This window comes from Acomys russatus, chromosome 10, assembly GCF_903995435.1.
Source record: "Acomys russatus chromosome 10, mAcoRus1.1, whole genome shotgun sequence".
Classification (NCBI taxonomy): Eukaryota; Metazoa; Chordata; class Mammalia; order Rodentia; family Muridae; genus Acomys; species Acomys russatus.
Window position 1 is genome coordinate 33273493 of NC_067146.1, and position 16110 is coordinate 33289602.

Consider the following 16110-nt stretch of genomic DNA (forward strand, 5'->3'; position numbering starts at 1 on the left):
CTAAGGTCAGAAAAGTAACAGAAGGATTTGCAAAGAAAGAAAGAAAGGGGGGAAAAAAAAAACCCAAAACCCTCTAGACTCAATTACATAAAAATGTCAGACTGGAAAAATATTTGAAACAGCTGTGACCTGGAAGGGTGCGGGAGCAGGTTCCCGCGCTGTTGGTGGCTGAGTAGATTGGTACAGTCACTTCTGGAGACCACGGTGATAATAGCTGACAACCGCCTGAACGCCCCTGTCCTTTAACTCCACAATTTCTTTTTTCAGGGAGTCAGGTTTTTGAAAATAGTTAGGAATTTGGACAAATGTTACATATAAGAATGGCTATCTTGGCTTTTCTTACAAAATAACCCGGACTGGAAGTAATCTAAGTGTGTGCCAGTGGGAGAGAAGTTAAATGGTATTTTAAGGGAAATTAATCACCATCCTATGGAAACCTTGGTATAACCAGACCGTAGGATTGCTATCATTAGCAGTGACATTCCTCTTCCATCTCAAGCTTGTTTGTCCTCATTTTGGGGAGAAAACCCCCCCACAAATTCCATCTTCTGTATGCTGCCCCCCCCCCCCGAGTGAAGTAAATGTCAGTGGAGGATGTAGCATCACGTAGGATGTCTCTTTTTTGTCCTGTTTATCTTGTGAGAAATACTTAGAAGATAGTATCCCATCATTTCCCCACGGCCTCCCTTAGGCAGTGGCCAGGACCAGGTTGCTGGTGATGAAAGCCTCTTTACATCCTTGACCTGGTGCTGAACCAGCAGCAGATGCCACTCAGTGAAACAGAGGGTTAAAGAAAAGAGTTTTTTAGAAAATGACAAAAAACGTGGGCCAGCAGCGTGGCTCTGCGGGTAAAGGTGCTTGCTGCTAAGTCTGACAGCTTGAGGTCCATCCCCTGACCCACGTGGTGGAAAGGAGACAACTGACTTCCCCAAGTTGTCTTCTGGTCTCCACTTGGGTGCCGTGAAATGTGTATATACATACACACATACATACATACATACATACACACATACATACACACATGCATACATACACACATACATATATTTACATACATGTAGTAAAAAAACCCAAAAGGGTGGCTCTATTCTGGGTGTATCATTATTATCTCCTTTGCTTCACGCATCAGCTAAATGGAACTAGTGCTATTATTATACCCACTTTGCAGATGAAGCCTCAGAGCCAAGGAAACTTTATTTGGCTCTCAGGTGGTAACAGGCACATCCAAAGCCTGTAAGAGACATAGCCTGCTATTGCACCTCATTACATGGTGGCCTCATCACCCTGGCTGCCACCGCCATTTTGGTCACCTAGTAAGCCCGGTTCTCAGCCATCTTGTCCTCTTCTCCCTTCGCTCTTTTATCTTGGCAATAAAGGAGCTTGGCTTTTTTTTGCATAAGGATGCCATATCCTCCTGTTTATTATTATTTTTTTAGCATTTCCCACAGTCTGGGTGTCCCCAGGAGCAAGGCCCAGCCAGGTCCTCCTGGCCTGAGCTGGACTGAGTCCTAGAAGAACAAACATCAGCAAGGAGAATTCTGTGCTCGTGGGTTTCAGTGTGATGAGGAGTAAGATTGTCATTAACAAGGGCAGCAATTTAAACCTGCTTCCAGTGTCACGGACGATGCCACGTGGCTCTGTGGCAGGTCGTCGGCCCAGTTTGTCACCTTTTCTCAGGGACCGTGGTTTCTGTTAAACGGTGAACCTAGGTCTGAAAGGACTTGAGTGAGTTATTTGAGCAGTCAAGGACTGCTCAGGAATTCTGGCTCCAGCCATTTGGGACTCCACCAAGAGTGTGGGAGGAGAAAACATCTATAAAGAGCTTGTGGGAGCCAAGTGAAGAAAATATATTTGACTGGCTAAAATAGAAAGCCAGAGTTAGAGGTGCCTTTGATGGCTATAGTTTTCTTTCACGGTTTGCACTGCCTTGGGCTTTGTCACACAGGAGGTGCCTTGCTGCCTCTCATGACAGCCTGCTTGAAAGCGTGTTTCTTACTTCTCAGTTGATCGCACGCTAGAATGGATATGCCATTAAGCTTAGTGCACATGCCTGTAATCCTACTGCAAGGGTGAGGTAGTGAGATCTTGAGTTTGAGGCCACCTGGGCTTCATTCACAGCAAGACCCCTGTGGGGCATTATTTTATGTTTGCTGGTAGGTTTCATTTCCCCAAGTCAGAATTATCGGACATTGCCACATGTCCCCTTTAGAGGGTAAAAGCCACTGTTGAGACCTACTGGAAAGCATAACTATTTAAATTTTTTCCTTTGGAGCAATAGATATGAAGCACCTTTTGAAGACACGATTAGTCTAAGCGATTTTGCCTTTTGAATGTTTGTGGCCTTTTCAGTATTGTTTGCATGGTTATATACTTTTAAGAACCAGATATATGAAATAACATTTTTTTTATCCTTTCTCCTCCTTTTTTTTTTTTTTAACAGTATGCAAGCATTGAAAAAAATGGTGAATTTTTTATGTCTCCCAATGACTTTGTCACTCGGTATTTGAATATTTTTGGAGAAAGCCAGCCTAACCCAAAGACTGTGGAACTGTTAAGTGATGTGGTGGACCAGACCAAAGATGGGTATGTGTACTTTTGAATCCCTTCCTTGCATCTTCTGTTCAGGCCAGCTTTCTGTTGTGGAGTAATAAAGAAGTTACTAAATGTTTGCATCTTGCATATCTCTAAAACCACCTTTTTCTACCCATTGATCTATCATTTTAGAAATGAAAGTCTTGGTATTTCCTCAACAACTGTTCCAGAGTTGGCAGACTTGTTTCTAGCTTCACAAGGCTGTTGTAACTGATGAGGTGTTGTAAAACATATGAGTGCATTTAAATGTATGTTTGTATATCTCAAGATAGCTGTGAAATTATGACTGTCAACTGGACTGTATGGACATAACTTCTCTAATGGCTCCCTTTGTACAAACTGCCTTTCAACCTTCACATGTGGTTAAATGGTATGGAAATAGGAGAGAGAAAAACCTGATGATTCTGAGTCACCAAGGAAGGCCTCTGTCTGCCTGGAGAAGAGTAGCATCTCTACTGCATAGAACTAAATAGCCACTTTGTAGGATGCCCCTTGTTTTGTCCCCACTACCAGTTTCCTCTGTGTCTTCTTTGGAATTCGTAAGTCTTGGAGAAGGAATCTTGTGACTGGTGTAGGTAGGCATTTGAGCCAAAAAGGTTGCCTTATGTTATTGGGGTGACCTAAATTCCATCACAAGTGTCTTTGAAGATGGGAGCAGAGGGAGAGTTGACACAGGGACCAGGTGTCATGTGACTAGAGGCTGAAGTTCTAGTGATGCATCTGCCATTAGGAGTGCTGCAGCCACCCAAACCTGCATGCACCTCAGAAAGAGTTTCCACAGAGCCTCTGGAGAGAGACAGTGCCTCTCTGGCCCTGCTGACACCTTCATTTAGGACTTCTGGGCTTTTGAACTATAATAGAATATGTTCTTGCTGTGTTCAGTCTTTGTTATCTGTGTGGACCTAAAGTTAAAAGTCCATTTTATTTGTTTATTTACTACTACTATTATTATAATTTTATTATTATTACCTTTTCTTTTTCTAGACAGGGTTTCTCTGTGTAGCCTTGGCAGTCCTAGACTTAGCCTCAAACTCACAGAGATCCGCCTGCCTCTGCCTCCCTGAGTCCAGGGATCAAAGACGTGTGCCACCATACCTGTCTACCTTTTTTTTTTTTTTTTTTGAGACAGGGTTTTTCTGTCTGTCCTGGAACTCATGCTGTATACCAGGCTGCCCTCTAACTCAGCGATCCACCTGCCACTGCCTCCTGAGTGCTGGGATTAAAGGCATGTGCCACCAGTGTTCAGTTGTTTTATTTATTTTTGATTGAGAAAAAAAATTTATCGTAGGTGGCATATTTTAAAGTATGCATTCATTGTAGAAAATGAACTAGTCTTCCTAATTAGCAGATCTATTCCATTATGCGCTTGCTTTGTTTTTGTATTCAGAACATTTAACTCTCCCTTAGCAACTTTAAAGTGTACATGTGTTTTTATTACCCATAGCACCACAGTGCCCAAGAGTCTCCTCTGAAAATATTTTGTTCTTTGAACAGCAGCACCTTACCTTCCCCCATGCCAGCCCACATATTCACTGTTCTGTTCTCTGCTATTATGCATTCTGATTTTTTATTTTATTTATATTTATTTATTTTATTTTTTTTAGGTCTGCTTATAGGTCAGAACGTGTGCCCTTGTGTTTCTATGTCTGGCTTATTTCAGTTAATATAATGTTTTCCAGGTTTGTCCACATTGTCACATAGAACAGAATTTCTTTTTTCAAGGCTGAGTACCATACTTTTCTACTAGGTGATATAGCATACTCTTAATTCACTCATCTGTGGGTACATGGCTTGAGGTGACATCATCATGGCTGTTTTGACCAATGCTGTAGTAAGCATGGGAGGGCAGGCATTTCTTTGATACACTTTTTATGTGTTATGATTGACTGCAGCAGCTCATTTCTCTGGGGAAGTAGATAGCCCATAGTTGTAAAGTCCATTAGTTGGTCAGTGGCCAGTCTTATCTATGAAAAACATCCCTTTCTTCCTCCAGGGAGACCTTTTGGCTGACCCAGTGACTTGCTAGGCAGTGGAGCGTGGCATCATTGCCACTGTCTAGCCTGGGCTTGGGCTGGGTGGCATCAGAGTTAAATGCCTGTGCTCGTCACGACCTCATCTTAATGCCTCTGGCTTGCTGGAACCCACATAGCTCTAAGCTAGAGATTCATGACTTGGTCAGCCTTGGGTGCCCGGAACGTTCCTCTGGGCGCTGCCTGCAACCACACAGTGCCTTTATTTGTCACTTATGTGACTCAGGATGGCATGCTGTATGGGAGGAAACACATGCTGCCGTAAAACTCACACCAATCCCCCTGCCTCAGCCTCCCACATCCTGGGACTATATGGATGCGCCAGTGTATCCAGTTGAGTTGTATTTGCCATCTTTCCTCCTTGAAATCTGCCTGTTTTTGTTTTTGTTTTTGTTTTGAGACAGGGTTTCCTCTGTGTAGCCCTGGCTGTTCTGAACTCACTTTGTAGACCAGGCTGGCCTCTAACTCACAGAGATCCTCCTGCCTCTGTCTCTGCTAGGATTACAGGCATGCTCCACCACTGCTCGGCGAAGTATGCCTTTTTTTGTTTGGTTGACTTGGTGCTGGTTGTCTGGGCATGGACCAAATGTTTTGAAGTTTTTGGTTCCTTTCTTTTTTCTGTTTCTTTTTTTCCTTTCCTTTCCTCCCCCTCTCTTTCCTATCTTTTTTCCTTCCTTCTTTCCTTCCTTCCTTCCTTCCTTCCTTCCTTCCTTCCTTCCTTCCTTCCTTCCTTTTCTCTACTTTCCCAGACTGGGTTTCTCTCTGTAGACCAGGCTGCCCTGGAACTTCCTCTGTATATTAGTCTGGCCTTAAACTCAGAGATCCCCCTGCCTCTGCCTCCTGAGTACTGGGACTTAAAGGCGTGCATCATCACTACTCTGTGGCTTTTTGGTTTCTTATCCAAGGAATTTAAATAAAAGCCCATAGAGACAGCAAAGTCGTAAAGAAACTTTATTTAAAGTGAAGCAGTAAAAATGATCGGTATATACTTGAAGAGAGCAGCAGTTTTCAAGAAAGAAGATACTCATTTAGACTTCTTTTTGTGGCCTTCAATAGACAAAGGAACTGGGTTATTATCGGATGCAGGAAGTATGGTTCTCTATTTTAATTGGTTTAGGTCATATTTTTCTAATGCATGTGTCTTCTTCCCATAATGCATCTGATTTTAATCACATGCACACCCGATCACACATAGACGTAAGGTGCTATATACAGGATTCTAAATATTCACTTGAGGAAAGAGGATAGCCTTACAGCTTATGCTCCGCAAACCAGTGTAAGCTGGTTCAGACTTTCCATCTTTTTTTGTGCATACATTGGGAATACATTTGAAAACAAACTAAGTTTGATTGTTTCTAGGGGAGGAGACACTTACTCCATTACTCTAGAAGTGTATGGCTAGCCTGCTGCAGGGGGGCTCCGATGTTGCTAGGTGAGTTGTTCAGTGAGGAGAGTGTGTGTGTGTGTGTGTGTGTGTGTGTGTGTGTGTGTGTGTGTGTGTGTAGTACATGGTGAAAAGGAGCCATCTGCCATGTGCAGTATAGGAGGGTGTTCATAATCCAAATTAGAGTGCCTGGGTAACCGAGCTATTCTCTTTGCTTGCCTACCTCAGCTTGGCTTCCTTTAGCTTTTGAGTCAGTCTTGCTAGCCCAAGTTGCAGCTTAAGGCTTCTTAGGTTTCTTCTTCTTCTTCTTCTTCTTCTTCTTCTTCTTCTTCTTCTTCTTCTTCTTCTTCTTCTCTTCTTCTTCTCTTCTTCTCCTTCTTCTTCTTCTTCCTTCCTTCCTTCCTTCCTCTTTATTTAGTTCAGCTTAAGAGCTTATTCTTCCTCATTGATGTCCTCCTTCTTCTTTCTCCTCCTCTTCCTCTGCCTTCATTTTTTGAGACAGGGATTCTCTGTGTAGCCTGGGCTGGCCTGGAATTTGCTCTGTAGGCCAGTCTGGACTGAAACTTGTTCTGTAGACTAGACTGGCCTCAAACTCAGAGATCTGCCTGCCTCTCCCTCCCGAGTGCTGGGATTAATGGCATGCACCAGCACTACCTGGCTCAGTTTAGAGCTTCCAGTGATAGTTTTAAATCAGTGTGTGAAGTCAGTCTGAGAAATACAAGCAAATACATACGAACTGATGGGAACAGATTTCCCTGTGGGGTGTACAATTTCATCATCAGCATTAATTTTTTTTTTATATATATAGTTTTTATGTGTAGGAGTGTTCTGCCTTCATTTATGTATGCGTACCACATTCATGCTTGGTGCCCAAGGAAGTCAGAAGAGGGCAGTAATCTGAAAGTGTTAGGAGTTGAACTGGAGACTTTTGCAAGATGTCATTCAGGATCTGGTGGGTTCCACGTCCTGTGCTTGCTTCCAGACAAAAACAGATAGACTTTGAGATCAAAGGTCTCGTTTCTGACTCAGAGCGGGCTAGAACACTTTAGGTTGATGCCTGAGGCTCAGGTCGCTAGGCCAGGTTCCCAGTCTCTCCGCGGGAACCCAAGCAGGTCTGGTAAGACTCAGACCCAGTGGTGCTTCACTGGGGGTCAGCACCCAGCTGTCAGAGATGGTGGAGCAGGCCCCAGCAGCAGCAAAGGCAGTTCTGCCATTGCTGCCTGACCACTGGGTGTACAATGGGCAGTTTCCCCTACCTACCGTCATGGTGGAAGTAAGGCAAGCAAGAGAACACGAGCACCCTGAGCACGCCAGCCAGCCTTTATTTATAAACTTTGGAAAGCATTTGAGGGTGAATGTGTCTGATTTGCTAGGGCTAAGGGTGCTAGGATACTTAATCTACATACAGTGGTACTGTACCTCATTTGCATGCAATAATGGGGCTATCACAAGAAGGAGAAAACTACTTAATTATCCAATGTGTGAGGGGAGGACTTCTAGGTACAATTAAAGGTCATTTGCTGGAGGCTAGGATCTCCTCAGCATACAGTGCTTCCAGAAATTCCCTGTACTTGAACTAGTTCCTTATCAGGAAAGGGTGGGACTTGTAATGTTCCCTGAGGGCTATGTGACACTCCTTAGATAATCTCGGTTAGGGTTAGGATCAAGTGGAGTGAGAACCCTGCTGTGAAAAAGGAGTCCACCAACATAGACTGAGCGCCCAAATGGCTATCCTGAGAAGTCAGACTTTGCCCTTACCCAGCAGAGCCCCACAGCCAGAGGTTCTCTCTCTAACTGTTGAGCTAACTCTCCTGTCCCATCAAGGTTTTTCTAGATAGAAATACCCATTTGTTATATATAGCTGTTTGTTATACCCCTGGGTGAGAGCCAGTAAACAGAGCTTCACTCTTACTGAGAGGTTAGAGAAGACACCCCACGGAGTGACATGTAGGCTGTTTAGACTTGGGGTCAGGAACAGAGGACAGAACATTCCGGGCAGAAGGAACAGGCCCTGGGGACACTGTACGTTGTGTGATATGAGTCTAGGATGGTTGTGTATAGTATGGCATAGCTTGGTGGGAAAGATAGGCCATGTCTAAACCATGTAAGGACTTGGACTTAGGGGGGAGGATGAGAATGTGCATCTTAAGCTGTGGAGAGGCTGGCATGGATTCCTATGGGGCAGCATAATCCCTGTTGATAGTTTCTGCCGTGTTTAGATTTTCCTTTGTTGCACTGTCTTAATCAATTTAAGGATGGATTTAGTCAATTATTGAAGGTCCTTGGGGGAGATGAAAAGAGATTTTTGAATAGGGGGGGGGGGGAAGGCGCTGGATGCCTCTGATTTGAGGGCTTTGGGAGTGAGGAGGACTGGCTTCCCATCTGAGCAGGGAGAAGAGACGGGCTTTAGGATCTGTCAGGGCCCAGAGCCACGTTAAGCAAGCGGTGCAAATGCTCTGCTGGCTGCTGAGTGTGTATGTGCCTTTTAGATTTGGTGGTGACTGTAGCTTTTGATTAAGATGGAAACTATGGTGTGTACATAGTCTAAGTATAGTTTTCATATATATATATATCTCATATCATCTATCTGCTGAGAACCAGGAAGGGTCTCATGTTGGTCTACATGAGCTTTGGACACACGTTTCTGTTTGTTTTTAATGATTATCTCATGAGAACAAGCTAGTACTAAGATAGCTTTGTTACTAAATGGGGCTAGGATGAGCTGGGGGTGCTGAGTGCTTAGCTGGCTGCCTACAACAGGTACTGAGCCCTGCCAGGGGACTCAGATGGCTGGAATATCTTATTGGTTTGCTAGGATCACATATAAATTTTCTATAGACAGTTGTCCCTAAATGGCCACGGTAGACTGTTCTCAGGATCGTGCCATGGTCTGCCCATGCTCAGGTGCCTTCTATAAACTGCTCTGGTTCTTGCATCTAACCTGCGCAACTTACTAGCTAACACGATATAATGCTGTGCAAATAGTTCTCAAGATTGTTGAGGGAGTAAGATGAGAAAGTGCCTGCCCCATAAAGACAGATGCCTTTCTTTTTAACTGAGTGTTTTTTAGTGTAATTGATTACATGTTTAGATTTAGGGCCCATGGAGAGAATGACAACTGTACGTGCATTCCACGTTGGGTGTAGAATCCTTTCACTCTGTGGAAGATGCGCTCTGTGAGAACAGACTTGGGAAGGGAGTGTCTGATACCCCATTGTCATTGATGAGCTGAGAGGTACACCCTGTCAGCCCCCACCCCCCATTGTATTGATCAGAGAGGATAATCAACACACAGGAATACATCCTTTCTGTTCAGAGAACAAAGACTCAGTCCTTGGGCAGGACCACTGCCTGAGGAGCGTAAGGTGCCAAGAAAAGGTAGAGAGCGGGGTCTTTAGACATGTGGCTTGTGTAAAGTGTGCTGTGTGTTCTGCCTTTTTGGTGTTTACCACTTCTTGGTGAGGAAAATACAGCCCTTTAAATCGTTCCCAGGGTGAAGGAGGATGTAATAGTGTTGATGATAAAATCATTTTTATATACCTGTTTTCACTTTGTGAGGCTGTGGTGAAGAAATCCAGGCCTTGGCCACATGCTGGGAATTAATGAGGTTTACAATTGGCAGTGCTTAAAGAGTATTAGGGTAATGTACTTAAACATCAGCTGTGCAGGCGCTGAACCGCTCATCATCATCTTTGGAGCACAGTCCCCGCTCCGTACAGGAGGGCCCTTCTGTCTGCTAATGAGGGAAGTCTTCCACCCTGATACGATGGACAGGCATTTCAGGTAAACACCTGAAATTCATAATCTAGAGAATTAAGCAAAGGCATCTCTTTAATTAAAAAAAAAAAAGGGGGGGGGGAGATTAAAAAAAAAAAAGAAAAGCCTTGATAATAATCAACACCAGTCAAACCAAAGAGCTTAAATGTTCTTCATAGTCATCAGACTCCCAAATTAATCTACCAAAACAAAAGGCCTCATTAACAGCTCTCATTGAATCAGGGTTATTTTCTTTTTCTTTCTGCGGATGTCTGATTAACCCCCTTTCTTTTTGCATTACTCACTCCGTGTTTAATATTTGATGTCTGAAATCCTAGGGGGGTGCATCCAAATGTGGTGGCTAGACGCTGTCTACAAGGAGTAAATTAAAAAAGAATTTTTAAAAAGGTTGGTATTATGTTGCTGATGCATTTGAAAATCTTTAGGAATGTCAGATGCCTGGGTTGTATTTTTTTTTTTTCTTTAATTCCAGAATGAGTTGATTAAGAACTAGTTACTGATTTCACGTCTCATCCATATGTACCTACAGCCCCCGCCCCCTCTCCCTTTCATCCTCTTCTCATCCTACTCACCCAAGCCCTCTTTGGGAGAGCTTTGTTGAAAGGACGAGGCAATAAATAGCCATAACCAGACAGGGGTGAGGGGCGGGGTCCGGAAAGAGGCTATAGGAGGCTTTTTTGTACATGGACTGCTAAAAGGAACCATACTCAGAAGTGGAGGAGGTTTTTTTTTTTTTTTTTTTGGTTTTTCAAGACAAGGTTCCTCTGTGTAGCCTTGGCTGTCCTAGACTTGCTTTGTAGACCAGGCTGGCCTCGAACTCACAGTGATCTGCCTGCCTCTGCCTCCTGAGTACTGGGATTAAAGGCGTGTGCCACCACACTCATAGAGGAGATTTTATGTAGGGAGGAAAAGGAAGACAATTTGGTCTGGATTAGGAGATTGGCTTCTTGTAAGAACATGGAGAGTTCTAGAACAACAGTGTTCAGCATGTGGCCAGTGGGAGCTCTAGAAGCCCAACAACCTTTTTAGGAGCCCAGGAGGTCGGAACTGTTTCTGCACAGATATGGGCGTGCAACACGCTCTTATTACATCAGTGACACTTGAGTAGGTGTCTCTAAGACTAAGGATGGTGTAAGTGCTAGTTTTGCCACCAGATGTTGGTATCCCCAGATTCATGCTGAAACCTGACCCCAAAAACTATGTCACCAAGGCTATGGCTACTGGATGGCGTTAGTGAGCTTATAAAAGAGACTCGAAGGACTTTGCCCAGTTCTCTCATCATGTGAGGAAAACAGAAGGTACTGTCTGAGTGGACCAGGTCTCCACCAGAACTGAACAGAACATTCCTGTTGTGTCTGAATGAAGTAAGACGGATACCGAGCCAGTGAGTTGTCTTTCTCCTCACCACACAGTAACCACGAAACAACAACAGCAATATTTTCACTTTACATGGTTCATGAAGTCCAAAAGTTACTGACCTTTCTTAAGTTCTTGAGCATTGAGTGACTGAGTGAGAAGTACGCGTAAGAATTTACACACTTATTGATAAGCATGCTTGGAGCGGTGAAATGAGCGAGGGCAAGACACGTTAAACTGTAAGTGCAGGTTTATTGGTAGCAGCTCTCGGATGCCATTGGGGGTGGGGTGGGGGAGGGGAAATTCAGAAAAAGGATGAGTGAGTGAGAGGAGGGAGAGGGGAACCAAAATGTCTGAATTATGTAGTGAATCCCTTGCCCTGTGAACTAGAGAGTTCAGGGTATGCCAGCCGTGCCCTGCAGCAGGTAGGGACCACGGATAAAGCCCAACACATACACTCACTATAATTTGACGGTTGAGGGAAAATGATACGTTGAGTTAATAGCTGAATTAATATTTTTCCCCATAGGGTATTTTTTATTTTTACTCCAAGAATGAATTTAAAATAATTAAGTGTTTTTCACGTGGCAGCTTCCTCATTTTAAAGACTTTGCTAATGCTACTGGTAATAACACTAATGAAGTAGCCTTTTAAATATGGTAATGCAATGGCTGAGTGTTTGGAAGATCTCTCTAACTCAGGAGGACATTATATTTGGTTGACTAAGACCTGCTCTGAAAGAATTATGGTGCATAAAGGATCGATTCGCAAAGCATGAGTTTCACAGGCTTGCCTCAATGACTCACTTAAACTAGGTAGTTTGCCCACTATCCCAGAGGTATATGACCTTCCAAAAACAGCGCCACCAGCTGGTGACCAAGTGCTCAAACACACAAGCCTGTGGGAAACATTCCACCTTCAAAAACAGCAGAGCTGTGCCTTTCTCTTAAAGTTCAGCTGTTCCAGCCCTGGCGGGGAATAAGAAAGGTTAGGTGTAGCAAGCGCTGAGGCCTTGGCTGTTTAGAATCTAGAGTAGGGGAGATTTTATGGAGGTACGGGAGCCACAGGGAACAGTTACAGCATAGCACATTTATTGCGTGTGTGTGCCGGCGGGGCGGGGGGGGGGGGATGTGTTACTGCTACTGAGCATTGAACACAGGGTCTTGAGGATGCTAAGCAAATGCTCTATCTCTGAGCTACATCCCCAGTTATATTTATTTTCTCTAAGGGTCAAATAAAAGATGGTGATGTCAGAGCAATGAGAGGCGATTCAAAGGTGTAGGCTTAATAGATCTTATTGTTCAGTGTGGATGGAAGGGACTGAAATAGGGACTCAAAGGGAGAGAGCAGCAAAACTGAAAGACAGTGGTCAAAAAAAGCAAGAAGCACACACTTGAGGGTAAGGAGGTATTGGTAACATTAAAAGCCTAGTTCTGACTGTGGAGTGACGGCTAAAAAGGGTGGGAAAGAGATCTCAGCAAAAGAGAAGTTAGTGTAACCGAGGGGCCTTGTTGTGTGAGGCGTCTGAGTTTTAAAGAATCAAAAATATATTGCAACTATTTTGATTTGAAGGATACATGTATTAAAACTTTTCAGGACTAAGGTAGGAGTTAAGTCGGAGACAACGCTGGCCTGGCACCTGAAAAGATGGGGGAGGAAGGGAACGGAGTGTGGTGAGACATTAGAAGCAGGGAAGCGGGCCAGGTGGCATGTTGGGATGTGACTATTCCTCTGGGCCATACGTATTTAAATCTCAACCCAAAAGTTTAAAAGACAGGAAATCAGATGTAGTCACTGTTGTATAAATCTAGTCACAAATCTCTCTCCCCGTGTCAGTATTAGAAGAACAGGATGCGACAGAGGAGTTCCTGAAGCAAACCTGCCCTGGTTTGTATGTGTCCCCCAAAGCTCATGTGCTGGAATTGTATCCCCAAGGTTAGGTTGAGGCGTGGCCTCTTGAAACATGGAGTTCTCTGGAATGGGCTAATGGTGCTACCTAGCACGAGAAGATGTTCTTTATAAAATGACGTAACTGGTCTTCCCTTCCTCACGGTTGGTGTTGTGTTGTATATTAGAATATTAGAATGCAGCAAGGAGCCTCGCCGCCCGCCCTAGCCCATCTTCCTTCAGTATTGCAAGGCAGTGCTGGTTATAGCCAGCCTGTCCATGCTCCAGCAGAAGAAAAGAGGAAATCCTCAGGGGATTTAGTGCTTATTAACTTTCCCCTTTGTGATTGTTAGTGAGTCACATCTCAGAATAAACGCGTTGGGTTTTAGTTAACCTGTTGAGAGTAAGGCTTAAATTGCAATCCGATATAAAAGTTTTCAGTGAAAAAAAAAAAGCAAGAGTTGAAAGATCTTCCTGCTTCAGCCTCCCAAGTGTTGGGGCTCCCCAGCTTCTTAAACTTTTTCATAGTAGCTGGGGTGTAGGTTGCCACTAACTTTGAAGGACTTACTGCTTTTTCAATGAGTGGGTGGAGATGAGTTTTCAGCTCACGTTATTATTTCTAATTCACAGATGAATTAAGTTCAAACTATTTTTTATTTCTTTGGGTTTTCTGTTTGTCTCTTTCTCATTGAAAATTGTGGTTGTTGGCAGCACTCACACAATTGCATCTTTGCATTACGCAGATGTTCAAAATAATAACACCTGTAGTCTTCTAATGATTGGAGATTGAATGAAGATTAAGACTTCTTCTTTCCAGCAGTTTCTGTTTGGACTGTATTCCACGAAATATATACAGTTAAAATATGTGTTCCAGAATATTTGGAATACTCCACTGCTCTGTGTGGTTTGCCACTGACTTGATAAATGGTTAGGTTCTTTCTGTTCAGTTTGTTCTTAGTTTTTAGGCCTCCTCCTCCTCCTCTCCTCTCCTCCTCTTCCTGTTGCTGCTCTTGGACTTAATTACATTTTGCATATGTAAAACAACGCCCAAACTGTACCATGGAAAGGAAGTCTATAGGGAAGCCTCATGGCCATCTGTCCTCTGCTCTGTGCTTTCTTCTCTGGAGTCACTCCTCCTCTCCTTTAGTTTTTGGTTTCTTTTTCCACAGACTATTTCTCCTCCTCAGTAAGTGAATTGATATGAATGTTCATGTTCACACTAACTTCTTATATGCATATATGTGTTAGGTTCTCCATAGAAAGAGCCAGTAGGTATAGTTTTATTATGCAGAAGCAGCTCTTAGTCATGACACCTGAGCTGTCCCTGTGTCTCACCCGTGTACAGGCTGGAGACTGAGGAAAGCCGGCAGTGTTGTGTCGTTTACCTTCTGAGGCCAGAGGTCTAAGAGAACTGTGAGTAGTTGAGAGAAGTCAACATTGGGCTTGGGGAGACGGGGAGGTCAGTTAAGTGCTGCCACACAAGCATAAGGTCCACAGTGAATACGGGATCCCAGCACCCACATAAAAAGCTAGACATGGTACTGCGTGCCTATAATCTCAGTGCTGGGAAGGCAGAGGCAAGGATTCTGTGGTTCGTTGGCCATCTAGTCTAGCTGAACGTTAGTGTAGGTTTGTCCAAGCTGTAGGCTTAGTGAGAGGTCCACTCTCAAAAACAAACAAACAAACAAACAAAAAATAAGGGGAAGGATTGAGGAGGACGCTCAACATCCTCTGACTTTTTTACCTGTGTATGAACTCTTGCATACAGATGAAAGCATACACACAAACATGTGCACACACATGAATACACATACACACACACAGAATAGGTCTCCATCTGTGGTGATCCGTGTTCCAGCTCCACATGCCCAGCTAGGAGACCACAATCATCTCTTTTCCTCTTAGGTTTTTGTTCCATTCAAGCCCATTTGGAAAAAAACACTAATCTTGCCATAAAAACGCCTCGTAGACACACCCCAAAGCAGTGTTTTATTTGGCTCCCCGGATCCTAATCAAATTGACATATAAAGTAAACAGTTGTTAAAGAGAACTGAACATAACACGACATGTGCATAGTTACCCTTCAGAGTTGTTCCTATGTGTCCCTGTTTGTTCACCAAGCATTTGTTAGGCTCGTTTTGATGTTACGTTTTATACGGTTATTATAACATGCATGTGTATGCATATATACATGTATATATAAACTTCTCATAGCTCCTGCCTTCAGGCACAATGGCTCTTTCTCAGTGTATAGTGGTAGAAGGAACACCAGTAGTGGCTGACACAGCATTTGCATCTTCCTGGGTTTCTTAAGACCTATGAGACCTTCAGGCACATGCCTTACACTCTCTGAGCCTACTTTGTCACTGAGGTTTTACATCTTGCTCTGTGGATGCGTGATGTTGCTACCCAGAGGAGTGACGTCAGTGGAAGGGCTCCATCAGCATCACCTCAGTTGACTCCTAGGCAGTTCAGTGGACTCCCCAGCTCCTGCTATGGCCATCCCCTTCTTCATCTCCCTGGTTTTCTCTCATCGTTAAGAACAGCCTTTCCTGATCATACCCACTGCCTGCCAGTGTCCACCTTGCTTCTCCATCTGTAGCTCCCATGTAAAGAGGTGTCTGTTCTGGCCCTTGCAATTAATTTCTCTGCTCATTCGTTCCTTAGTCGCTCTCCTCAGGTTTCCCTTGCTGCTGGACTGAGTTTGCCCTTGTTAAGTCAGCACAGCCGACTCCAATGATAATATTAGTCCTCAGGTCGGCACCTCCTTGCAACACTTTCTCTCTTCACCCTCGGCACACCGTGCTCGCCTGCTTTCCTTCAGTCTCGCTGCCTGCTCCATCTTGGGGCTCCTTTTCTGGTTCTTCTGCATCTCTCGAGTTTTCAGTAACACTTTCTGGGTTTTTGTTTCCTGTGTCACATCTTAAATACTTAATACTTTCTACTTTCATGTCTTCAGTCCGCTTATCTCCATTGAAGTATAGTTCTCTTTCTGAGACGCCTGTCTTGTTGCCAGTACCTCTGCAAGGGGCTGGGCTTGGAAGCACATTGAAGGTTTAAGCCTTGACCTCCACTGGCTCATCC

At 44.0% G+C, this 16110-nt stretch overlaps 1 protein-coding gene across 3 annotated transcripts in view; it reads left to right on the plus strand.

The window, feature by feature from the left end:
- The window catches only part of Slc25a13 (solute carrier family 25 member 13), a 190417-nt gene that overhangs the window by 46425 nt on the left and 127882 nt on the right, over positions 1–16110 (plus strand). For all 3 annotated transcript variants that reach the window (XM_051151955.1, XM_051151957.1, XM_051151958.1), the window contains exon 3: positions 2441–2583. In XM_051151955.1, the coding sequence (XP_051007912.1) occupies positions 2441–2583 (143 nt within the window). The remainder of the gene's footprint in view (positions 1–2440; positions 2584–16110) is intronic.